This window comes from Calonectris borealis, unplaced genomic scaffold, assembly GCF_964195595.1.
Source record: "Calonectris borealis unplaced genomic scaffold, bCalBor7.hap1.2 HAP1_SCAFFOLD_127, whole genome shotgun sequence".
Classification (NCBI taxonomy): domain Eukaryota; kingdom Metazoa; phylum Chordata; class Aves; order Procellariiformes; family Procellariidae; genus Calonectris; species Calonectris borealis.
The window spans coordinates 136,872-162,850 of record NW_027441515.1 but is presented as its reverse complement, the minus strand read 5'-3'; the positions used below and the strand labels follow the sequence as shown (position 1 = coordinate 162,850).

At 44.9% G+C, this 25,979-nt stretch overlaps 1 protein-coding gene across 1 annotated transcript; it reads left to right on the top strand.

Moving 5' to 3' along the window:
• Positions 1-29: 29 nt before the first annotated feature.
• On the top strand, positions 30-25,711 carry LOC142076959 (uncharacterized; the record flags this gene model as incomplete). Its single annotated transcript, XM_075139176.1, has 3 exons — positions 30-81; positions 1,571-2,632; positions 24,652-25,711. Coding segments are annotated over exons 1-3 (2,172 nt in total), but the record flags the coding sequence as incomplete, so codon positions are not given.
• Between the last annotated feature and the right edge of the window lie 268 nt (positions 25,712-25,979).

Genomic DNA, 25,979 nt, shown 5'->3' with positions numbered 1-25,979 from the left:
TTTTCCTCTCCCCACTCCAAAAGGTCATCCAATGAGAGCCAGTCCAGTTCGCTCAGCAGGTGGCAGACCAGGCTGGGAAGTGTAAGTATTCTACAGAAATTCAATAGATGACTCCTTGTCACCTGTTAAAAGAGGCTGTATAACGCATAACTTATACAACAGCTGATTTATAATGAAGCAAGTATGCACAGATAGTTGTGGAGAATCCAAGTGGTAATTAATTTTTAAATGGCTTCATTTGAATTGGCTTTTACAAAGGGCATCTGTGCTTCCACTAAGGTTATTTAAAATAAAACTCCGGTACATGACTGAAAACAGGACTCTGAGAAATGAACGCTTTTTGAGGAAACCATAATTGCCTATAAAAATTAAAGATAATTAAAGGATCAGATGGAAAGCCACCTTTTCCATTACTGGCTGAATAGGGCTGAAGAAATTGATTTCCCAATAGGAATCAGCCTCCAACATTCTTTTTTTAACAACTTAGTTGATACTGCATGAGCAAATGGTTGGAAAAGTCAACACTGTTCTTTTATGACAATTTTGAATTTCTTCAATTTAGTCATCTCACATAGCCAAGACGCTTTCTCTCAGTTGGAGACAGAGGAGTCTGTTTTACCTATTACTGCAGCGTCAAGCTAGTCCTTCCTTTCGCTATATGTTTGTTATAGACAGATTGTAAGAGTGCATTGTGTTTATAAAATCTTAAAGGTAAATCAAAAGAAAAACCAGGATCCATCCCACAGGTTGTCTGATATCTCCAATTCAGTCAGCAAGAAAACAACAATTCAGGGACAGGACCAGGCCAAATACCTCATGATGAGGCAACAACATAGGAAGCGTATGTGGAAGAAGTTAAAAGAAGTTCCAGAGAAGATTAGTTAATATCTGTGCAGTACTTGGAAGATCAGAAGTGTGATGTATTAAGTATCAAGGAGTGGCAGAGGAGCAGTGGGCACTTGGCCCACGGGAGATGGGAGTCTCTTTCAAGTGTGGGCAGCCTCCATCCACAGGTGCAAAGCTGAGTATAAGGAGAGAAGACTGAATGAACTGTTGGGGGTGAGGATGTGGAAGGCAAGTATGAGGATCAGGAAATGAGCGTAGTCTCTAATGAACAGAAAGCAGGGAGAAAAATGCTTAAGTTGGCAGGATGCCATTGGCCTCCCTTATCTAGGGAGGAGTTTTACAGAGAACAACGGAGACTTAAAGAGGAGGAAGTATTTGGCTCAATGAAGTTGCCTTGTTTTTCACGTTTGTATTTCAACAGCATATCGGACTGCAGTTACACTAAAGTGCATCTGACATAAGGAAAAATGACAGTGTTTTTTCCAATAGAATTTTTCGTTGCAGATAGTAAGCATGCATAACTAAAACAAGACAAATGGAATTGAAAAATGTTATCAAATTCCTCAATTTGCAGTAGCATTATGTCAGCAGCTGAAAGAAGCTTTGACATAAGCGTATGGAGAGGAGAAAAAACCCAAACCAAATTTGGGAGGAAAAAAATTGGGGAGAATGACTGTTTTGAATTAACTTCATTTCTTTTTCTGTGTGTTGTGGTTTTTTCCAGGTCCAAGTCTCCTTATAGTGCTTCACCTTACTCTACAAGTTCGTCTACCTGCTCCACATCAAGATCAGGTTCTTCCCGCACTCGCTCCTACTCTCGCTCATTTAGTCCTTCCCATTCTCGTTCCTACTCGCGATTGCTGCCGTATCCAAGAAGAGGCAAAGGGAAGAGGCGTAACTATCGTTCTAGGTCAAGGTCACACGGTTATCAGCGTTCAAGGTCAAGGTCACCCCCATACAGAAGATGCCATTCACGGTCAAGGTCTCCAGTATTTAGAGGCCAGTCTCCCACTAAACAGACTATACCTCAAGGGGAAGGAGGAAGGGAGTATTTTAACAGATACAGAGAAGTTCCACCATATGATCTGAAAGCTTACTATGGCAGATCTCTTGACTTTAGAGATCCATTTGAAAAGGCAAGGTACCGGGAATGGGAAAGGAACTACAGAGAATGGCATGGAAAGTTTTACAAGGGCTATGCTGTTGGCGCTCAACCTCACCCTCCAGTAAACAGAGAGAACTTTTCTCCAGGTAGGTTTGGTCCACCTGGGACCAGACAAGAGAATTCACCATATGCTCGGGGACGTAGGGAGGATTATCCTGCTTGGCAGAGCCACCAAAATCACAATATAGCTGGAAATTACCCTGAAAAACCTTCTGAAAGAGAGAGCCATGGCATCAAGGATCCTACAAAATCAAAAGAGAAGGAGGTGAAAAATCCACTGGGAGATGGCCAGGGAAATAAGCATAAAAAGAGAAGAAAAAGGGATGAGGATGAAGGATTTCCCAATACTGAGTTGTTAGCAGGTGCGAGAAAACCAAGAGAGCCAGTTTCAGCAGAAGACGTTAAAATGGACTCCCTGTTCATGGTCCCAAGCAGAGATGATGCCACCCCTGTGAGAGATGAGCCTATGGAAGGAGATTCTATTGTTTTCAAGCCGATGTCTGAAAAGGAGAAAAAAGAGAAGGATAAGCCAAAAGCAAAAATTGACAAGACAAAGCGGAAAGTAGAAGTGGCTGTTCCTCCTAAGACAGACAATATAATAAAACTAGCTAAAGCTTCCTCGAACGGAAATCTCCTCGAACGGAAGAGAGAAAGCAAGAAGAGAGAAGGGAAGAGAGAAAGCAAGGATTTAAAGAACCTGACTTGCTGCCCTGATATTGCTCATTTACATCAGTTATAGTGTTTGTGATTAAGTTTAGGGTTAGGGTTAGGGTTAGGGCTCAGTGTTACGGTGAGGGTTAGGTTTAGGGTTAGGGTTAACATTAGGGTTAGGGCTTATCATTAGGGTTATGGTTAGGGGCAGGGGTTAGGTTTAAGGTTAGGGTTAGGGTTAGGTTTAGGGTTAGGCTTAGGGTTATCGTTAGGGTTAGGGATAGGGTTGGGGTTAGGATTATGGTTTGGGTTTAGGGTTAGGGATCGGGTTAGGGTTTCATTTTACGGTTAGGTTTAGGGTTAGGGTTAGGGCTTAGGGTTACGGTTAGGGTTAGGGTTAGTTTTAGGGTTAGGGTTAGGGTTTGGGTTAGGGTTTAGGGTTAGGGTTTAGGGTTAGAGTTAGGGCTGGGGTTCGGGCTGGGGTTCAGGGTTAGGGTTAGAGTTCGGGATATGGGTTAGGGTTAGGGTTAGAATTAGGGTTAGGGCTTATCATTAGGGTTATGGTTAGGGGTTGGGGTTAGGGTTAGGGTTAGGGTTAGGTTTAGGGTTAGGCTTAGGGTTATCGTTAGGGTTAGGGAGAGGGTTGGGGTTAGGATTATGGTTTGGGTTTAGGGTTAGGGATCAGGTTAGGGATTCATTTTAGGGTTAGGGTTAGGGTTAGGGCTTAGGGTTATGGTTAGGTTTAGGGTTAGGGTTAGCGTTTGGGTTAGGGTTTAGGGTTAGGGTTTAGTTTTAAGGTTAGGGTTAGGGTAAAGGTTAGTGTTAGGTTTAAGGTTAGAGTTAGGGCTGGGGTTCAGGGTTAGGGTTAGAGTTTGGGATACGGGTTAGGGTTTGGGGTTAGGGTTAGCATTAGGGTTAGGGCTTATTAGGGTTAGGGTTAGGGTTAAGGTTAGAGTTAGGGCTGGGGTTCAGGGTTAGGGTTAGAGTTTGGAATACGGGTTAGGGTTTGGGGTTAGGGTTAGCATTAGGGTTAGGGCTTATCGTTAGGGTTAGGGTTAAGGTTAGAGTTAGGGCTGGGCTTCAGGGTTAGGGTTAGAGTTTGGGATACGGATTAGGGTTTGGGGTTAGGGTTAGGGTTAGGGTTAGGGTTATGGTTGGGTTTATGCTTATGGGTTAGGATTTCAGTTTGGGTTAGGGTTAGCATTAAGTATTAGGATTAGGTTTAGGGTTAGGGTTGCAGTTTAGTTTTAGGGTTAGGTTTCGCATTAGGGTTAGGGTGAGGTCTCACGGTTATGGTATTAGGTTTGTGATAGCGTTGGGGTTAGGGCTTAGTGTTATGATTAGGGGTTACATTGGGTTTACGCTTATGGGTTAGGATTTCAGTTTGGGTTAGGGGTAGCATTAATTTTTAGGGTTAGGGTTTAGGTTTAGAGTTGCGGTTTAATTTTAGGATTGGGTTTCGCATTAGGTTTAGGGTGAGGTGTTATGGTTACGGTATTACGTTTGGGGTAGCATTAGGGTTAGGGTTAGAGTTAGGGTTAGGGTCATTAGGGTTCAGATTGGGGTTCAGGGTTAGGGTTAGGGTTCGGGATTACGGTTAGGGGTCGGGGTTAGGATTAGCGTCAGGGTTAGGGCTTAAAATTAGGATTAGGGGTTAAGGTTAGGGTTATGGTTGGGGTTAAGGTTAGGGTTATGGTTGGGGTTAGGGTTAGGCCTAGGGTTATCGTTGGGGTTAGGATTATGGTTCCGGTTTAGTGTTAGGGATAGGATTATGGTTTCGTTTTAGGGTTAGGGTTAGCGTTAGGGTTAGGGCGTAGGGTTACAGTTAGGGATAGGCTTAGCGTTAGGGTTAGGGTTTGGGGTAGGGGATAGGGTTAGGGTTTAGTTTTACGGTTAGGGGTAGGGGTAGGTGTAGGGGTAGGGTTATGGCGATGTCTTAAGATTACGGTTTGAGGTTGAGTTAGCATTAGGGTTACGGTTAGAATTAGGGGTTCGGTGTTATGTGAGGGTTAGTTTTATGGTTCCGTTTAGGTTTAACGTTAGGGTTATGCCAAAGTGTTAGTGTTACGGTTTGATGTTAGGGTTAGGGTTATGGTTTGGGGTTAGGGTTAGCGTTAGGATTTTGTTTTAGGGTGAGGTTTCGCCTTAGGGTTAGGGTTAGGGCTAGGGTTAGCTTTATGATTCAGGTTAGGCTTAAGGTTAGGTTACGGTTAGGGTTAAGTGTTCGGTTTAGGGTTAAGTGTTAGGCTTAGGGTTAGGGTTAAGTGTTAGGTTTAGGGGTAGGGTTAGGGTTAAGGTTAGAGTTAGGGTTAGGATTAGAGTTAAGGGTTAGAGTTAGGATTCAGTGTTAGGGTTAGGGTGAGGTCTTAATGTTACGCTTAGGGTTTACAGGTAGCGTTAGGGTTAGGTTTAGGGTTAGTGTTAGCGTTAAGGTTAGGGTTAGGGTTTAAGATTGGGTTCAGGGTTAGAGATAGGGTTCGGTATTGGGGTTAGCGTTAGTATAAGGGTGAGGTCTTAGTGTTACAGTTAGGGATTACGGGTAGCATTAGGGTTACGGTTAGAGTTGGGGTTAGGGTCATTACGTTAAGGTTAGGGTTGGGGTTCAGGGTTAGGGTTAGGGTTTGGGATTAGGGTTAGGGTTCGGGGTTAGGGTTAACATTAGGGTTAGAGCTTTATGATTCAGGTTAGGCTTAAGGTTAGGTTAGGGTTAGGGTTAGGGTTAAGTGTTCAATTTAGGGTTAAGTGTTAGGGTTAGGGTTAAGGTTAGAGTTAGGCTTAGGACTGGAGTTAAGGGTTAGAGTTAGGGTCCAGTGTTAGGTTTAGGGTGAGGTCTTAATGTTACGCTTAGGGTTTCCGGGTAGCATTAGGGTTAGGTTTAGGGTTAGTGTTAGGGTTAAGTTTAGGGTTAGGGTTTAGGGTTAGGATTGGGGTTCAGGGTTAGAGCTAGGGTTCGGTATTGGGATTAGAGTTAGTATTAGGGTGAGGTCGTAGTGTTATGCGTAGGGTTTACGGGTAGCATTAGGGTTAGGTTTAGGGGTTAGGGTTAGGTTGGGGTTCAGGTTTAGGGTTAGGGTTCAGGATTAGGGCTAGAGTTCGGGGTTAGGGTTAGCATTAGGGTTAGGGGTTAACGTTAGGGTTAGGCGTTAAGGTTAGAGTTATGGTTAGGGGTTAGGTTTAGGGTTAAGGTTAGGGTTATGTTTAGGGTTAGGGTTAGGCTTAGGGTTAGCATTAGTTTTACGGTTGGGTTTAGGATGGTTCGGGTTTAGGGTTAGGGATAGGGTTAGGGTTAGAGTTAGGGTTAGGTTTACGGGTAGGGTTAGCATTTGGGTTAGGGTTCGGGTTAGGGTTGGGGTTCAGGTTTAGGGTTAGGTTTCGGTGTTAGGCTTAGGGTAAGGGTGAGGTCTTAGTGTTATGCATAGGGTTTACGGGTAGTGTTAGGGGTTCGAGTTAGGGTGAGGGTTTGGTGTTAGTGTTAGGATTGGGGTTCTTATTCTTGATCCTCTGTCCCTCTCTTTCTCTCTCTCGTTTTAATTACAAATGATTATTATTATTTATTATTATTATTATTATTATTATTGGTGTTATTATTGTTATTATTACTATTATTATTATTATTGGTGTTATTATTGTTGTTGTTGTTATTATTATTATTATTGTTATTATTGTTATTATTGGTGTTATTATTGGTAATATTATGGTATTATTGGTGTTACTATTATTACTGTTACTAGGATTACTATTATTGCTATTATTATTTTATTTCAAGTATTAAACTCTTCTTATCTCTACCCGTGAGTTTTCTTGCTTTTGCTCTTCTGATTCTCTCCCCCATCCCATTGCTGGGGGGAGGGCGAGTGAGCGGCTGTGTGGTGCTTAGTTGCCGACTGGGGTTAAACCATGACAGGGGTCCACCACAAAGATGGTTGCCATTCTGTCACATCCTCTGAGCTAAAACTGGCTCATCCTGGGACATGGTGCCCCCCACGCACGCAACCTGCAGTCCAGAAGTACCCCTGAAAAGACCTCGACGGCCTGCATTAACACACCGGCATGCACTTCAGATGTAAACACTGCCAAGTCATCTCTTATTTGCAACAGATACGGAGGACCAAATTCTGCAAATCTAGCCTTACTTCTACTGAAACTTTCCTTACAGACAGCTCATCTTCTCTTTTTGTAAACTCTAGTGAAGACCTGTTCTAGCGCAAAGGCTTGAACCCCGCCTACGGTGAAGAAGCCCCAGTTTTCTTTCCTCACTGCTGTCTTGCTTCCCAAAAATCAATCAATACCAAAAGCTCTGTGTGAACATTGCATAAAAAAGCCAATAGCAAATGCTTTTACTTGCTACTAGTTTTGTCAGGGAAGGAACTAGCTTCTCCCGCTAGTTTTGCTACAGTTTCATGACCTTTAAAGACGCCACTTCTTACCTCTGCTACGCCAATACAGCCTCACAGCTCAGCAAAATCATACTGCAGGTAGGAAACCTTCACCATACAAAGACAGGCACGCTACAGGAATACGTCACTCTCAAAGAACAGACTCTTGCAACGACTCCTCCCTTTGCTTAGCAAAGTTTAGGGCGCGTTAGAAAACAACAACAACAACAACAAAGCAGGGTTCTCTCTCACATTTTACGGAGCCCATGATATCAGCTGTTCAACATTAAGTCCAACTCCAGCCTGAACCCCAGAATAAGAAATGCCATCTTAAAATTTCTGGAAAAAGGGAGGGCTTTGAAGCGGCAAGACCAGAGAACGTTCACGAAAGCACCGTCATGGAAGTACACATCCCTTATCACAGACCAACTGCACGGTGACCTAAGTGAGTGACGTTGTCTGCTCATTTGCAGCTCAGGGTCTCTTTTTTCATTAGCGCCGAGCACGTAGGTTGGAGTTGGAGCTGAGAAGAAAACCATATGCAGTCAGTCTGGTCTCGTTCAAGTTCACATTTACTAGGAATCACAGCAGGTCCCATCTGTCTCGCCAGACCCCACCACCACTTCTGTGCAGCGTCCCGAGGAGCAATAAGCGCAGAACAAGAAACCTTCCTTCAAAATAAGGCCCACAGCCTGCTCTTTCAACAGGACGCACAGAGCACCAGCTGAGAACAACCTCTGCTTTAACTATGCCTAGCTCCGCTGCCTACGTAAGGAGACCAGCTCCTAAATGATCCCTAGCCCTAAAACCACAGATCTTCCCTAGGACAATGCTAAGGAAATACCAGAGCCCAGGGACACCTGGTCACTCAGCTTCAGTTGACGGGGAGAAGGACAGTGGACTAGAAAGAGAAAAATATGATGAGAGAAAAGATAGAGGAGCTGAGAGAGAAAGAAAGGTATGGGGAAAAGGCTAGAGAGCTGGAGAAATCAAGAGAAATAGGGATGAGGAGCCCTGCAGAGAGATGGAGGAAGCAGGGAGGGGAAGGGTCAGGGAGCAGCAGAGAGAGACAGAAGAGAGATGAACAGGAAGAAGGACAGGGACAGTGGGATACAGCATGGAAAACCGCAGTGACAGTGAGCAGGGCGGGGGGGGAGGCAGAGAGAGAGAGAAGCAGAAGGAGGGAGAAGGGAAGACAAGGACAGGGAGCGGGACATACAGGCAGAGAGAGACAAAGCAGGACAGGGAACAGGCCAGAGAGACTGTGAAAAACAGAGCGGGATGCAGACCAGGACAAAGAGACAGAGAAGAAACAACAGCAATGTGCTGCAGGGCAGAGACAGAGGAAGGCAAAAAGAGGGACAGGGAGCAGGAGGGAGGGGCAGCAAGAAAAAGACAGGGGCAGGTAGAGTGACAGGGAAAGAGGGACTTGGAGAAGAGAGGACGGGGAGCAGAACACAGCAACAGAAGAAGAGAGGTATGGGGAAGTGAAAAAAATGACACAGAGGGAAATGGGAGGGGAGGGCTGGGAGGGACTGCGATGCAGAAGAGGGGTGACACGGCCCCGAGGGGCTGGGACTCACCGCAGCTCCCGCTCTCTGCACTGCCAGGCAAATGTTACAGTTCAAGCACTTCTTTCTCTGTCCGTCTGTCCTTTCCTCCCTTCCTCTTCGGTAGCTCCACCTGCGTGCCTGTCCTCACCTCAGCTGGGCCGCAGCTGGAGCAGAGCCCGCACCTCCCAAGACCAACATGGCTGCCCAGCAGCCCCGTGCCCCAGGCCTACAGCTCCCGGCATGCCCCGGGAACCAACATGGCCGCGCGGCAGCCCGTGCCCCGGGCCTACAGCTCCCAGCATGCCATGGGGCGCGGCTTCCTGCTGCCTGGCCTGAGAGGCGGCTCAGGGCCACGCCAGGGCTGGGGCGCTGCTTCCTGGATCCCGTGGCAGCGATGGGCACAGGGACAGGCTGCCAGATCCCGGGGCCAGGTACGTGTGCGGGCTGTCAGGGTCACCCCTGCCTGGTTTTTCCCAGCGAAGCCCCAGGAGGTGCCGAGGCTGCAGCCCTGGGGCCGAGGCTCCAGGAGCCGGGCATTTCTGCGGGCGCTGCTCCCTGCCAGGCCCCACCGCCAGCTGCCGGCTGCCTGGGGCTTCTCCCCGTTGTCTCCAGCTCTGCTTTCCGCCAGCGCCGGGGGCTCCGCAGGACATCTTGCCCACTCCCCGCCACCGTGCTGACCCACGTCTGCAGCTCGTCTGTGGTGTCCACGTCAGACAGCTCATTTGGGGGTGGCAGGTCTCTCCTGAAGCACCCTGGGAACGGGGACAGAGCAAACCCCATCCCTCCCTTCCGATCTTTGTCCCCAGGGAGACCCAGTGGAGACGGACCATGCGCTGGAGAGCGTCCTGCAGGGAGGTGACAGCCGTTGGCAGAGAGGTGCTGAGAGCCCCCTGACAGCAAAGGCGTCCGGTGGCCGCAGAGCAGCCCAGGTGAGCTGTGAGTTCCCCCGTGAGAGACCCTGCTCCCAGGGAGCACCTCCCCATAGAGCAAAGGCCGTATCCAGCCAGCTGGTGCTGGGTACGGCTACCCCAAGGGGTCTTCGCAGGGGGGACAGGGTCACCTGCCTGGTGGCTCTGACACAGACATGATGAGCTGAAGCCCTGTGGCCATGGCTGGCCGGTTCAAAGTCTCCGAGTGCCTCCGCCTTTCTCCCCAGGAGTGTCCAGCCTGGGCACTTTTTCAGGGCGTGACGGATGATGTGAAGATGGATGCTGGTGCTGTCCTGGTGGATCTTCCACTTGGGCACGGTGGGCACCCCCACTTCAGAGTTGTGGTGTCTGAGATCTGGGGCCACCTGAAGAGAGAGACCTCCAGGGAGTTTGTGTTCAATGTTTTGATATCTTGGGGCTACAATGTGCTAGGGATATGGGGCGCTAGGGTTCCAGCCTGCTAGGGTTATGGGGTTTGAGGGTTATGGGAGTTTACGCGACTTAGGATTAAAGCATGTTATTGTTATGGTCAGGATCTGGGTTTGCAAGCGCTGGGTTCCTGGGGTTAGGTTGGTTTTGCCTTATGTTGTGTTCTGGGTGGTCTTTTTTTTGGAAAGTCCTTTTGTAGCTTGCTTGCGTTTTTAGGGTTTGGATAGGGGTCTTTGGTTTTTGTGTGATGTGTCTTCTGCTTGTTTTTTTGCTGTCCTTGTGGTTTGTGTTGCATTTTCTGTCTTGTAACCACCGTTTGTGGTCTAATCTGTGTGACCGGGCCGGGCAGTGTCACTTCTGTTGTGGTCCAGCTCATTTCCACTGAGTCACTAGGGAGGTGGTTAGGTATGGAGGGCTTGCAGTTTGTGGAGAATGACTGCCAGACGACCGACAGCCACTTCTGGGGTGTGGGAGGAGTTCGGGTCCATAGGTAATGACTGCCGGAGGACTAAGTGTACTTCTGAATTTGTGTGGACTCCCAGAGTAATGGTGGGATGCCACCAGCGGCACAGAAGGACAAGGGCTTCCCCAAGGGTACATGGCTTGTTGGTTATTGCTTTTGAGTAAGCAACTGAGTAATTTTGAGTAAGTCTTGTGAGGGGTAGTGGACTCAAGGGGAGACCTTGTGTTCCTCATCAGTGCCTCAGGGGTTTCCTGTCATTTTTTGTTTGTTTGCTTTTTGTTTGCTGTGCTGAATTTAAAAGGCTTATTGTAGCTCTTTGGATTTCTGTCCTTAAAGGAAGTCTCTAGGATTTCTACCCAGGAGCGAGATGTCCAGAAGGGACTGTCCTTGTACACTGATGTCAGCCTTCCGCCTAGAGCACTGTCTGGTGGTGGTGTATTTTAATGGTAAGGTAACTCAAATGCATCTTAAATATACAAGCTTTGCCGTTGTTCCTGCTATGCCTGGGGGACGATTCTCAGCAGCTCATAAACAGTGTGTTCTGCTGTGCTTTACCCGTTAGAAATAATCTGTCACCAGAAATGTCTTCCTTAGTGCCTGCACAGAGCAAGAACCTCCAGTAGCAAGGGCATGCTGACCCTTGGGCAGCTTCAAAGCGACGGATAAATGTAAATAGGTTAAAAATCCAGTCCTATGGTAGCAGTGTGTGCGTCAAAGTTCACCTGACTCTCCACGCTGACTCAGCCTGTCACAATGTTTTGCGGGTAAGGGTGGATGAAGTCAGTATAAGCAGGTGTTGTAACTGGCCAGGCAGTTCATCTAAAGAAACGAAACGTTACCTTTGCTTGGAGTGCCATGCCTTTAGATATGGGGGTGTATTGCCTTTCCTTCCCTGGTGTGAGCACAGAGAACTGAGAGGTGTTTCCATCGGGGGGAGGGAAAGCCATCCAACAGTCATCACAAGCCTCAGGGCATGTGGTCCTTGATGGAGGCGTAAGTGCTTGGGACAGTTTTACTTCTAAGCCCTAAGCCTAACCCTAAAACGAAACCCTAAGCCTATCCCTAAGCCTAAACCCGAACCATAATCCTAACCCCGACCCTAACCCTAACCCTAACGATACCCTAAGCCTAACCCTAACCCTAGCCCCTAACCCTAACATTAAGATAAGGCCAGGAAGCAGGACACGGCGATAGAAAAAAGAGAAGGAGAGGGAGCAGGAGAAAGAGATGGAGAGAAAGGAAAAAATAGCAGCAGGCTATAGGACAGACAGGGAGGAATTAGAAACTACAGACAGGGAGAGAGACAGAGAAAGAGAAAGCAAAAAATAGTGATGGGCTAAAGGCAGAGAGGGAGGAGTTAAAAAATGGGGGCAGGGGACTGGTCTGTGGCCATAAACATAAATGGTCATTGGCTTCTTTGACTGAACTTTCCATGAATGCCACAAGATACACTCAAGCACCCTGAGATGTCCCCTCCCTTTGCCGGCCCTGCACCGCGGGCAGCCGAGCGCCACACGGCCAAGCCCGCTGCATCTGCCCCAGGCTGTCTTGCCCTGGCTGGCTGCTGACAGGAGGGGACACCAGGTGGTGACCGCCTGGGGGGTGACAGGAGGGACACCAGGTGGTGACAGCCTGGGGGGTGACAGGACACCAGGCGGTGATGGGCCCGGGGGGTGACAGGAGGGACACCGGGCAGTGGCAGGCCTGGGGAGTGACAGGAGGGACATCAGGTGGTGACAGCCTAGGGGGGTGACAGGAGGGACACTGGGCAGGGACAGGCCTGGGGGGTGACAGGAGGGACACCAGGCAGTGACAGGCCTGGGGGGTGGCAGGACACCGGGTGGTGACAGGCCAGGGGACAGCAGGGAGACCAGCGGCCCGGGGTGGTGACAGGCCCGGGGCTGACGGCCCCCCCCCCCCCTCGGGGCCGCTTGGTGTTAGGATGAAGAGCGCGGGGCCGCCACGCCCACGTGACGCGGGCCTTTTGTCATAATGCGCTGGGTCACGTGAGGCGCGGGGGCTGGGTGCAGTGTGCCGTTGCGTGTGCACAGTGACACGCTCGCAGCGGCCCGTGCGGTTGTCGGCCAGGAAGGCCATGGCGGAGCGCCGCAGCCTCTGAGCGCCGCCGGCCCGCTCGAGCTCAGCCCGCGCTGCTTGCCCTGGCCTCCTCGGTGGAGGAGGAACCGCCGCGGGCCCTCACCTGGCACAGCGGCCGCGACGCTGTCTGCCGCGGTAGACGCCATCACGGAGCAGGCACCTCCTGGCCCCAACCACGTCGTGCGTCCACTACAAGTTCGCCTCCAAGCTGAACCATGACATGGTCACCTTCAACGGCCTCCACATCTCCCGGTGTGACCTCAAGCACCAGATCATGGGCCGCGAGGAGCTGAAGGCGGCCAGCTGCGACCTGCAGATCACCAACGCCCAGACCAAAGAAGGTGCGCGGGGGCGGCGGGCGCGGGGCCTCGGGCACCGCCCGGCTGGCGGCGTCGCAGACCACCCTGTGTCGGCCGTGGCCTGTGGGAGCCGCGCTCTGCTCTTTGTGGGTCATCCCCACGTAGCGTGAGTCAGGCTGGGGCCCATGCCGCCAGCATGCGGCAGGACCGGGAGGGCAAGCGGCGCTGGGCATTAAGTGGGGTGGGAAGCCATAATGCGATTCGGCCACCATCGGTAGCTGTGACTTGTGTTGGGGGCCTCACAGAGCTGTTCTTTTGTAGTTGCTATTCTGACAACTACCTTCAGATCTGTGTTGTAGACATGGAGCTAGGCGTAGAAGAGTACGTGGTTGATGTGTGACATACGGCGCCATCCCATACAGGGGATGCCTGCTGATAGTGCTTTAAAACAGAGAGAGATCTTTGCATTTTAAGCTTACTCAGTCCAAGTGTCTCAGGTAGTTGGCTTTTTTTGTTTGGGCCTTATGTAAAAGGTCAGAAGGCTTTCCTCCTCTTCAGAAGACTAACAGGGTGCAAGCCAAGGCAAAGCATGGAGAGCTTCAGGCACACGCTGTTCCTGAAAGGCTTTTCAAGGCTGTCTTCCTAAGTAATTTCGTTTGGGCCTCTCTGCTCTGCAAAAAGGGAATCGATCGAACGAATTCACGTCCCTTTTGTTAATTCAAACTATATGATTAGCTTAAGAGGGGAGATACCACTTGAGTTTGAGCCAATTCTGCCCTACTTGTGAAAGCAAGCTCAAAAAAACCCCAAAATGTCTGTGATCCAAATTCTAGCACTGCCAGTTCTGTTTCCATTTAAATGTAAAGCCCTGAGCAGCTGAGAAGTGTGGTTGTTGATGGATTAAGCTCCAAGAAACAGGCAGAGGCGGCAGGCTCTCTTCTGTGTTCTGTCAGGCTTGAGCACTGGCAGCACAGGTGACTGGTTTTTAGTTAACAGCTATGAAAGCAATGGCGCAGAGTTCTCGTGCTTTAGCTAAGTGCCTGTTTGGTTGCAGGGCAAGCTAGTCAGACTTTAGAATCTGGTTTAGGCAGGTGAGACTTTGCTGTGGTTTGTTTTTCTCCAAAGATCTATGGGTTTTGTAGCCTAATGGAAGCAAAAGCAACTTTAAGCTAGGTCAGGAAAGAACCTCGTGCATTAGCAGACTCTCCTTTAGTGACCTTTGAGTCCATTTTGCTGTTGGCATTCAAACTGTTTTAAAAAAAGGAAAAAGATTTTGCTGCTTGTGTTTGATTCTCAAACCCCAAGATTTCTTGAAATATACTGTTAGTGTGTTGAGACGATGAAAGCGTGATGTTACATATAAAATTTTGCTTTTGTATCTGTAAAGGGATTCTGCGAAGTGCTACGTAATTACATATGAACATGCATTCTTACGAATTGACTGATGTTTTTCTCTGTATTTATGTTGTTTTCAGAATACACAGATGAGAATGCCCTGATTCCTAAGAACTCATCGGTAATTGTTAGAAGAATCCCTGTCGGAGGAGTTAAAGCTACCGGCAAAACCGATGTTATGTAAGTATCCATAAAGCATTGTATTCTTTGTTAGGGGTTTCAGTGTGTTAACTTTTTTTATGGATATTAGTTTACAGAGGCGTTCTTTCTTGTTAAAGCTGCTGTTAATTTTTATTGGCATGGGGTAGATTTTAATGTGTCTGTCCGAAAGTGGACTTACATTTTTAGGCCTGCTGGGACATGGGGTTCGAACTCCAACCATGGTGACTTTTAAGATTATTCTATTGGGTTTGTTCTTGGGGTTGATTGTTCTGAGACCCAAGTTGTAGATCCTGTTTCCTCGACGTGCAGAGATTCCTTATTATATGTGTTTGCTTTTATGGCTTTTATAGTAAAGACAGATACGCATTGTAGTGTAAACGCATACTTTGTTCCCGTCTCAGAAGAGCCTGATTCTCAGTGTTTGACTATTTCTGGTATTTGGGGGGGATATGGCAGGTATTCTTACGCCCCAAATCTGGGTTTTTTGCATACTAGCTATAGAGGAAAGACCAAGGTTTACCAGTTGGCGAACGATGCAAACAAGAAGTTCCATTCGTAAGCGATTCCTATGCGTTTCCTCAAGACAATGTCCGTTTCAGGCAAGAGAAAAAGAACAGTATCCTAAAGTGTATTGCCTTTTGTGCAAGTACGATGAAGGAATAGTTAATCCTTTCCAAACTTGAAACTCAGTAAGCAGTTTAGCACATTACCAAATGTTACTAGTTATCTTGCTACGTCTGTTTTTACCCTAAGCTGGTATCTGTGCTCCGGGTTTTGGTTCTGTATTCCTAAGATTTACGGAGGACAGAGAATCAGGTGTATTGATTAAAATTACAGCTATTCCAATGCAATGCTGACTAGAGGATTACTGCTGTCATTTATGTATTCATACAGTCCAGTTCTATATCAGCTACATTAGCATTGTTTGAACGGTCATGTTTTCCAGTCGCCTTAAAGATAGGTCTCTCCACCACAATTAGTAGATATTATTAGCTTGTGGTTTTGCCATGTCTTTCTAATGTTGGTTCTCAATAAATCAAGTAGACGGAGGAGTTACACTGTGTCTCGAACAAAGAGTACAGCAGCCTCCCGGTACCCACGAGGCATCTGCAAGCAAAAAACCCTGAATTTATGTGGCTCTGCATCTCAACTTTGGGCGTATTCCTGCAGTAGTTGTTGCAGTGTTTTCAGGCACCCTCTAGTAATTCTGGACACCGCAGCACTGTGCTTATAAACATGGCCTTGTTTTGGGGGTTAATTTAAACACGTCTGCTTAGTGCTGTCTTGTCAGTGCATCCTCTGTTTCGGGCACCCTCTCCTGGTATTGTAATGCTGCCCTAAAATGAGAGGATAGATGCGGCTAGCATCAAAGGTCAGATACATACCTGTATGTATAAGGGGATAAGGAAGGAACGGCACCGCTGTTCTAGCGCTGAAAATTAACCAGGCAGATTAGCTTTCTAGTCTTTCAGCTGTGAACATTGCAGAAACAACTGGTAGAGTGGTGGACGTTTGGGAATGATGAATGTATGCTGTAATGGTGGAGAGGCCTTCAAAAATGCGTTACTCTCCTTTTAGTACGCTCTTGAAGGTAAATGTATGAAGAATCCATGCTGTGGTAATCTAAAGGATGTCCTTGTCCTTCCTCAACTTCAGGAGGTACGTGGCTGTCGTTGCGAGCCTGGTGGTGTTCTAGCAGTGGCAGGGAGCGTGCGCCTTTCTATTTGTACACCAGTTGCACAGCAGCCTTTGAATTGCCTCTGCTCATGGGACACTTTGGATGATGTGTGAATTGTTTGTTAACGACATCAATGGTTGCATGGCTGATTCATGATGAGTAGCGTGCAGATACAGATCAATGAGTATGTGGAATCTCAGCAAGTTTTCAAATTTAATAAATATTTCCTAAAATATCGTAGCATTTTCAAGATTATCTTGAAGCAAATTCTGGCAACCAAGACCTTTTTTTTTTGTCACAGGTCTCCTAAATCGCACAAAGGCCTAGGACCTGCTTTCAGGTGACATTTCTACTACTGTTTTTAGTCCATATAGCATATGTAACACATTTAGTGTTTTGGCACTTTCATGGCTAAGATATCTGAACACAGTGCTTGGGCTTCCACAGAGAAACACTGTTCTAAAGACGATGCTGCTGACATTGTTGTTATTTGTCAGATGACTGATTTTTTTCACTTAAGTACAGGTGCACTTGGAAGTGTCTAGACTATCACTGTTCTTTCTTAGAAACTAAAGGACTCCATCTGGTACCTATTTGTAATACTAGCGATACACAGATTGGCTAAAGTTACCTTCGTATTTTGATGGTTGATTATTTATGAACACAAAACTGTAGTACAGACTTCCTGGTTTTGATACTTATGTAGCAGAGACAAACTATCTGAGGACTTCCCCTTGCACGGTCGTGTTCTATATCTGTAAGCCTTAGAGTAATTTGTGACAAAGTAGAAATGGGATTCTGGGGGGTTTTTTTAGTTGCACTGAATGTACCAAGAGAGAACGGTTTATGTATATGAATAAATTTCCACATTCACTAGACTATCAGAACATAAAGTTTTGATGTTCAGGTTTTATAATCTGTTTTCAGTGCTTTATGTTTTTGGTACAAGTGCTGTATTTGAAGTTCTGATCACCTTTATTTCTTCTTCTAGAAGTCAAACTGAGCCAGTAAGTGGAACATCAAAAGCAGTATGTAAAAACACAATCTCACACTTTTGCTGCACGCTGCACTTAAGGTAGCCTTGGATTAATTTTCCAAACATTAACTTAATAGCTTTTCCAGTAAAACATAGTATATGTTGTAAATACAATGTATTTGATTCAGCATAGTAGAAACGGAGTAATGCCATCATTTGCACAGTTCTATCTAATATGAATATTGGTGTTTGTGCCTAGTAATGCATTGTATTTCATACTGGATATGCTAGACTATTTCCTGAACGACTTTGTGTTGTACAGATAATGTACAATCGTTTTTAGATCACGTAGGTTCAAGGTTTGCACAACTGAACATGGTTTTTGAAAATGTTATCAAAAACCACTGAGAAACCATTATTGTTAAACTTGGTACTGTTTCTTACTTTTGACTTGGGGGTTCAAACAAATACCAAAACCAACATGTCCCACACGTTTTGAGGACAGTTCTGTGCAGCTAAATGCTTCCTTTTCATGTCCTTAAAGACTTGGGTATTTGTTCCTGAAACTGTATAATTGAAGCGATATTGTTTGAGTGCATAACTGAGTGCATAACTGTCTTTAATAGATTGCTGTGAATTTAAATATCGTTGCTACACAAAGTGGTATTCTAAAGTTCTACATTTGACCTTTCCGCTTTATCAGATGAAGCAGTTTAGTTTAATAGTTTGTCTGCAAATGAAAATACGTAAAACCCAGTGTACAAATTTTGGCACAAGGTTAGAGCCTGGTGCATTTGTAAAGGGTAAAATCCCTGTCATTTTTCTTAACCTCCGCCTGCAGTACGTTTTTGGATCTGGGTGACTTCAGGGCTGGATGCTGCTTTAATTTCCCAAAGGCTAAGCTTTTCTTTAGGATACTGCCACTTTGAATTTACATTTGGAAAAGGGGCAGCGTTTTTCTTCAGGTTTGAAGACACTGTCGTTCTGCTGCTAAAACAGAAATAAGTAACACAAGGAAATACTTGGCTGATTAGTTTACAAACCACACTGAAAAGAAGTTTCCTGTAGTGATGCTTCCTTTTCAAATAAATATTTTTTAAAAATCCTTTTTAGCTGAAAATTGATAGCTTCCTTACCCCTTCGACTTTTAAGCAGCTGTGAGCATTTGACAAGGGTCCCTCTCTGAGATATTCTGGAGCAATAAGTTGATCTCCAGCAGGTTTGGTTAGTTTAGCTTCTTCTCCTTAACCACATAGGCACTCTTAAGCTGTCACAGGTTTGGACTTTGTTTTGAACAAATACCAACTACACTAGGTTGGAAATGGCTCTTTCAGTGACACTCGGAGGATATAGTGCAGACTGTCAGACTACAGTAGAGGTTAACTATTGCTCTGTTTTTGATTGTAGAACTTGAATGTGAGTTTAATTTTTTGTGAACAGATTGATGACTCTTCTGCATCTATTTCTCTGGCCCAGCTGACTAAGGTACATATATATTCCTAAAAAAAAGTGTTTGCTTTGTATTTTTAAATCTTATACTGTGATCTATAGCTGGAGAACTGTTGTCATGTGAACAAACCTTTAATTTAATTTTTAATAATTTAAAGTATTTCTTTTAACTTTAAAATGTGTGTATATTTTGATACTATCCTGGTAAAGAGTAGTTGCCAGTTTGGGAAGATAGAAGGGGGAGGACCTTATCAGCCGCAACGTAATGTTGCAGTATTACTCATCTTCAAGACACAAAGAAGAAGCACTTCAGAAGCTGTTTACCGTTTCTCATACTTTTCGTTCATTTTGCATTGGAAACTAACACAATTTTCACAGAAGAATTTAATTGGCTGTAAGTGACGGACATTTCAGGGGGGTTTGCAAGAGCCAAAATAGAAGCGTTTCTGGAACACGGACAACTGCATGGCTATTTTTGAATTTCTAGGCACTTCAGTTATAGATCCATGCTTTGAATGCTGCACAATTTCATACACTGTAGTATATATACAGTGGACAACACAATCTAATTTGTTTGATCGCAGACTGTGTAAATTGTGTAAATGCACCTAATTGTTTACAGGAAAATACTGATGCGTATGTGTGGCATATTAGCAAACGTGACCTTCTGAAACTGTTGTAATGCCATGTTTTGCTATGGAACTGCTTGCATTTTTTGCTCAACAACATGTAACTTTGTCTGGGAAAGCACTAGGGATTGCACTTTGTGAAAAGGCGTAGTGCTAGCCAATTAAATTACTAGTCTTTAAAGTTACAAAGATTAGAGAAGGCAGGGCCTAATGCAGAGGAGCTAGCTCTTTCTTCTGAAAATAAAGGCTGGAGTTCCTTTCCCAGAAAGAAAAATCTCTTCCCACTGGTAACTTCTTCCCTCTCTCACTGCAGAAATTAAATTGTGGACATTTGGTAAGAAAAAAAAAATAGTTTGGAAGGTAGCCACCAGGAGAAATTGGTCTCTGTTAGCGCTGTCCCTAAACATGTCCTTGGTTCTGTAAACTCAGGTGAAGTTTTACTCTAAAATGTGAAAAACTGTCCAAGTGGTGTACACATTTAAGCTTTTGAGAAAATGTAAGTATTTCAGAAAAATAGAGGAACATAAGATAAAGCAGCTCCAAACGGTTCCTTACTCTAACCTCCTCAGTGCAGACTGGCTTAGCATGGAGGCAATGTGTTGTAAAAAGTTTTCTGTTTTATTATGCATTAAATGCCATCTTGAATTTTGGTCTATTCCTAGTAATGTCTTGTGGGTTTTGGATGTGTTTTGTAAACCGCTTGGGTTCAAACAAATTAGTCAAGTATCTGTAAAGTCTTCTGCAAATGTTAATGGAAATGACTTCATAGATGTCGATCTGGATTATGTTACAGTTGAGAAAAAGCTGTGTATATGAAACAGCCCTTTAACAAAATGCTGAAACAAGTTGGTTGCTTTTGTGAATGAATGCATCTAAAACCAAAACCATGAGTGGTTGATCTGAATGATAGGTGCTTGAGGGTCCAAATCATTTACAGTCACTCCCTTAGACCCTGCTTGTATCTGTACTAGTGTGTAATAAAAACATTTGAACAAATACTACTTTAAAAAAATCAGCTGGCTTCAATAATTTGAAGATCCAGTTCTGCATAACATTTATATTACAATTTGTATGTTAAAAGGACACGGTCAACTGGAAAAAAACTGCAGGTTTTGCTTATTGTAGTTAACTTGCTTCCTATGAAGAAGTTAGTGGGGGGGAACATGAAGAGCCTAAGGTTTTGGGTGCCCAGGAATGCTCTTTTCAAGTAGGTTAACAGGCACATAAACATCCTGTGATGATGTAAGGACTCCCCAGAACATCTTTTGGACAACTCTGTTTCATATGAGCAGCTGTTTTCATGCAACCTCAGCTGGCGTTGTGCTGCTCTTTACGGGGTTGGGTGAGTGGTGTTCTCTTTGGCAGTGTGGGCTTAAATGTGTTTCTAATGTATGTGTCAAATAATTACCTGTTAAACAGAGTGCCAATCTGGCTGAAGCCAATGCTTCCGAAGAAGATAAAATAAAAGCTATGATGCTACAGTCTTGCCAGGAATATGATCCAATCAAGTAAGTGTTGATAATGTCAAATCTGTTCTTTGAAGATTATGGAAAAATTGTAGAGAAGTTTGTTTTAACGAGAGAGACACGTGCATACCTTTTTCTTCTTTGCCCCAAACCCTTTTAGTTACATGAAGAAACCCTGGGGTCCACCTCCACCATCATCTGCTTGCTTTCGTTGCGGAAAACCTGGCGACTGTATAAAGAACTGCCCAACAAATGGGGTAAGACTGTGGGGGACTTCTGGTGTTACTTAGCTTTTCATTTTTTTACCTTGGCAGTTACGTAACAAATCCATGAATACTCATATTAAGAATTGTTTCTCTTGGGGTGAAAGACAGAGGTTCATAGGGCAATGTTGCAAAGCCCTTCAAAATCCAAGGGAAACCTGGCATTATAAATGTAAACTTTTCTTTTTTGTAGGTCATAGACATTAAGTATGTCCACAGATCTTGCTCTGTGAACTTTCATGCATATTTTTATATATTTCAATATTACTGGAAATGTTTCTGGTTTTAACTCTGTTTAATGACAGTTCACAGTTTTTAGTATTTCATGTAAAACCAAGATGTTTCTGTTGACCCCATCTATTGAATATTTGTGCTCTGAATTGCGCTTTGGAGGAGGAGCGGGTTTGTATCTCTTTTCTGAGTGGATGGTGAGCTAAGGGATATTTCACCCTTAAAGAACCTGAACTTAAGCCAAAGAATGGAATGAGTTCAAAACACTGCTCAAGCCTTTGGAACATCCTGGCTATATTCATTTAGGAAAATAAGTATTTTAGTCGAGCAACCCTTATGCTGGGTAAAAGGAGAGGATTAAAGGCTTTTGCTGCTTAAAATAATCATTGAAATGTCATTTTAAGTGTGGGTCTTAAAAGGAGATATGTCTGCATTTCTTTTCTTAACAGGACAAAAATGTTGAGCCTGTTCCCAGAATTAAAGAGCACAGGAATTCCAAGGAGTTTCATGATGGAGGTGAAAGACCCCAATACAAAGGGTGCTATGCTGACAAACACTGGAAAATACGCAATACCAACTATTAATGCGTAAGTATGGAATTAATTGGACTGGCCAAAAAGTGAGCGAGAGAAACCATGCGTGCATGTCTGAGTGGCTATGCAACCAAGTTGGCCAGCATCTGTAATTACGGGGCAGGAAGCACTGTCATTGTGCTTAACCATAGAATCTGGGATACTTTTGAATATTAAAATAGGGTGGTCCTGCTGTTCGTGCCCCTGGAAGTTGGTCAAACGTGTGGTATGCTAAGAATCTGTATTTCTGCAAAACATTTCAGTAGTGTTTGCAGTGGAGTCGTTCTCTCTGAAAGCTCGTTTTGCTTTTGGTTTATGTTTCAAAGGCTTCTTGCAAAATTTAACAAGTAGCTGTTGGACTTAGATTTCCGCCCCCTCTGACTTTTATCAAATCCCATGTGTGAAACAGACTGAAGTTTTCCTGTTGCTATAAACTAAGAAAATACTGCTGTGTGCTGACAGGAGTGGCTGTTTTAAAATGCACTTGGTAGCACTTCTGTGTTTCTGTCATGGATCTCGTTTTGTAGGAAATAGACTTCTTCCATTTATAAAATGTAGTTACTCGGAGACGAACTTTACCCTGAGCCTGCAATTTACATTTACCCTCTGGCAAAGGAGAGGTGGGATTCATTTCTCTCATAGAAAATGATATAGCCAACTCTGGTGACTTACTGTGGTCTGCAACAAACGGATAGTTAGGCATTTAATCCACATTCTTCTCCACGGGAGAGTTGGTTAAAACCTTCAGAACTCAAGCCTACTAATGGTTTTTTGAGATGTCTATCAGGTTCCCGTACAAAGACAACCAGCATTACCAAGTCTTCTGGGCCCCCAAGGACAAGCAATACCCACAACTGGTGTCCTAGTTTCGGCAGGGATAGGGTTAAATTTCTTCCTAGTGCTGTGTTTTGGATTTAGTATGAGGAGAATGGTGATAACACACTGATGTTTTCAGTTGTTGCTAAGTGCCCTCCTAGTCCAAGGACAGTTCCCGTGCCTACTGACTGAGCTAGGTACACAAGATGGGAGGGAACATAATCAGGACAGCCAGCCCAGCTGGCCAATGGGGTATTCCATGCCATGTGACGTCATGCTCAGTATATGAACGGTAGGCGTGATCCAGGAAGTACCGATCGCTACTTGGTTATCGGTCAGCGCGGGTGGTGAGCAATTGCATTGTGCATCACTCATTTTGTATATTCTATCATTATTTATTATCATTATTCTCCCTTTTCTGTTCTATTAAACTGTCTTTATCTCAACCCACGAGTGCTTCTCACTCTTACCCTTCCGATTCTCTCCCCGTCCCACTGGGGGGGCGGGGGGAGTGAGTGAGCGGCTGCATGGTATTTGGCTGCCTGCCAGGTTAAACCACGACACTGGTAAGTAACTGTAACTTCAGAATTTCCTTAAAAAAATTACCTTCAGAGGAACTGAATGGGATTTCTTTCTTTTTCCTCTCCCCACTCCAAAAGGTCATCCAATGAGAGCCAGTCCAGTTCGCTCAGCAGGTGGCAGACCAGGCTGGGAAGTGTAAGTATTCTACAGAAATTCAATAGATGACTCCTTGTCACCTGTTAAAAGAGGCTGTATAACGCATAACTTATACAACAGCTGATTTATAATGAAGCAAGTATGCACAGATAGTTGTGGAGAATCCAAGTGGTAATTAATTTTTAAATGGCTTCATTTGAATTGGCTTTTACAAAGGGCATCTGTGCTTCCACTAAGGTTATTTAAAATAAAACTCCGGTACATGACTGAAAACAGGACTCTGAGAAATGAACGCTTTTTGAGGAAACCATAATTGCCTATAAAAATTAAAGATAATTAAAGGATCAGATGGAAAGCCACCTTTTCCATTACTGGCTGAATAGGGCTGAAGAAATTGATTTCCCAATAGGAATCAGCCTCCAACATTCTTTTTTTAACAACTTAGTTGATACTGCATGAGCAAATGGTTGGAAAAGTCAACACTGTTCTTTTATGACAATTTTGAATTTCTTCAATTTAGTCATCTCACATAGCCAAGACGCTTTCTCTCAGTTGGAGACAGAGGAGTCTGTTTTACCTATTACTGCAGCGTCAAGCTAGTCCTTCCTTTCGCTATATGTTTGTTATAGACAGATTGTAAGAGTGCATTGTGTTTATAAAATCTTAAAGGTAAATCAAAAGAAAAACCAGGATCCATCCCACAGGTTGTCTGATATCTCCAATTCAGTCAGCAAGAAAACAACAATTCAGGGACAGGACCAGGCCAAATACCTCATGATGAGGCAACAACATAGGAAGCGTATGTGGAAGAAGTTAAAAGAAGTTCCAGAGAAGATTAGTTAATATCTGTGCAGTACTTGGAAGATCAGAAGTGTGATGTATTAAGTATCAAGGAGTGGCAGAGGAGCAGTGGGCACTTGGCCCACGGGAGATGGGAGTCTCTTTCAAGTGTGGGCAGCCTCCATCCACAGGTGCAAAGCTGAGTATAAGGAGAGAAGACTGAATGAACTGTTGGGGGTGAGGATGTGGAAGGCAAGTATGAGGATCAGGAAATGAGCGTAGTCTCTAATGAACAGAAAGCAGGGAGAAAAATGCTTAAGTTGGCAGGATGCCATTGGCCTCCCTTATCTAGGGAGGAGTTTTACAGAGAACAACGGAGACTTAAAGAGGAGGAAGTATTTGGCTCAATGAAGTTGCCTTGTTTTTCACGTTTGTATTTCAACAGCATATCGGACTGCAGTTACACTAAAGTGCATCTGACATAAGGAAAAATGACAGTGTTTTTTCCAATAGAATTTTTCGTTGCAGATAGTAAGCATGCATAACTAAAACAAGACAAATGGAATTGAAAAATGTTATCAAATTCCTCAATTTGCAGTAGCATTATGTCAGCAGCTGAAAGAAGCTTTGACATAAGCGTATGGAGAGGAGAAAAAACCCAAACCAAATTTGGGAGGAAAAAAATTGGGGAGAATGACTGTTTTGAATTAACTTCATTTCTTTTTCTGTGTGTTGTGGTTTTTTCCAGGTCCAAGTCTCCTTATAGTGCTTCACCTTACTCTACAAGTTCGTCTACCTGCTCCACATCAAGATCAGGTTCTTCCCGCACTCGCTCCTACTCTCGCTCATTTAGTCCTTCCCATTCTCGTTCCTACTCGCGATTGCTGCCGTATCCAAGAAGAGGCAAAGGGAAGAGGCGTAACTATCGTTCTAGGTCAAGGTCACATGGTTATCAGCGTTCAAGGTCAAGGTCACCCCCATACAGAAGATGCCATTCACGGTCAAGGTCTCCAGTATTTAGAGGCCAGTCTCCCACTAAACAGACTATACCTCAAGGGGAAGGAGGAAGGGAGTATTTTAACAGATACAGAGAAGTTCCACCATATGATCTGAAAGCTTACTATGGCAGATCTCTTGACTTTAGAGATCCATTTGAAAAGGCAAGGTACCGGGAATGGGAAAGGAACTACAGAGAATGGCATGGAAAGTTTTACAAGGGCTATGCTGTTGGCGCTCAACCTCACCCTCCAGTAAACAGAGAGAACTTTTCTCCAGGTAGGTTTGGTCCACCTGGGACCAGACAAGAGAATTCACCATATGCTCGGGGACGTAGGGAGGATTATCCTGCTTGGCAGAGCCACCAAAATCACAATATAGCTGGAAATTACCCTGAAAAACCTTCTGAAAGAGAGAGCCATGGCATCAAGGATCCTACAAAATCAAAAGAGAAGGAGGTGAAAAATCCACTGGGAGATGGCCAGGGAAATAAGCATAAAAAGAGAAGAAAAAGGGATGAGGATGAAGGATTTCCCAATACTGAGTTGTTAGCAGGTGCGAGAAAACCAAGAGAGCCAGTTTCAGCAGAAGACGTTAAAATGGACTCCCTGTTCATGGTCCCAAGCAGAGATGATGCCACCCCTGTGAGAGATGAGCCTATGGAAGGAGATTCTATTGTTTTCAAGCCGATGTCTGAAAAGGAGAAAAAAGAGAAGGATAAGCCAAAAGCAAAAATTGACAAGACAAAGCGGAAAGTAGAAGTGGCTGTTCCTCCTAAGACAGACAATATAATAAAACTAGCTAAAGCTTCCTCGAACGGAAATCTCCTCGAACGGAAGAGAGAAAGCAAGAAGAGAGAAGGGAAGAGAGAAAGCAAGGATTTAAAGAACCTGACTTGCTGCCCTGATATTGCTCATTTACATCAGTTATAGTGTTTGTGATTAAGTTTAGGGTTAGGGTTAGGGTTAGGGCTCAGTGTTACGGTGAGGGTTAGGTTTAGGGTTAGGGTTAGGGTTATCGTTAGGGTTAGGGATAGGGTTGGGGTTAGGATTATGGTTAGGGTTTAGGGTTAGGGATCGG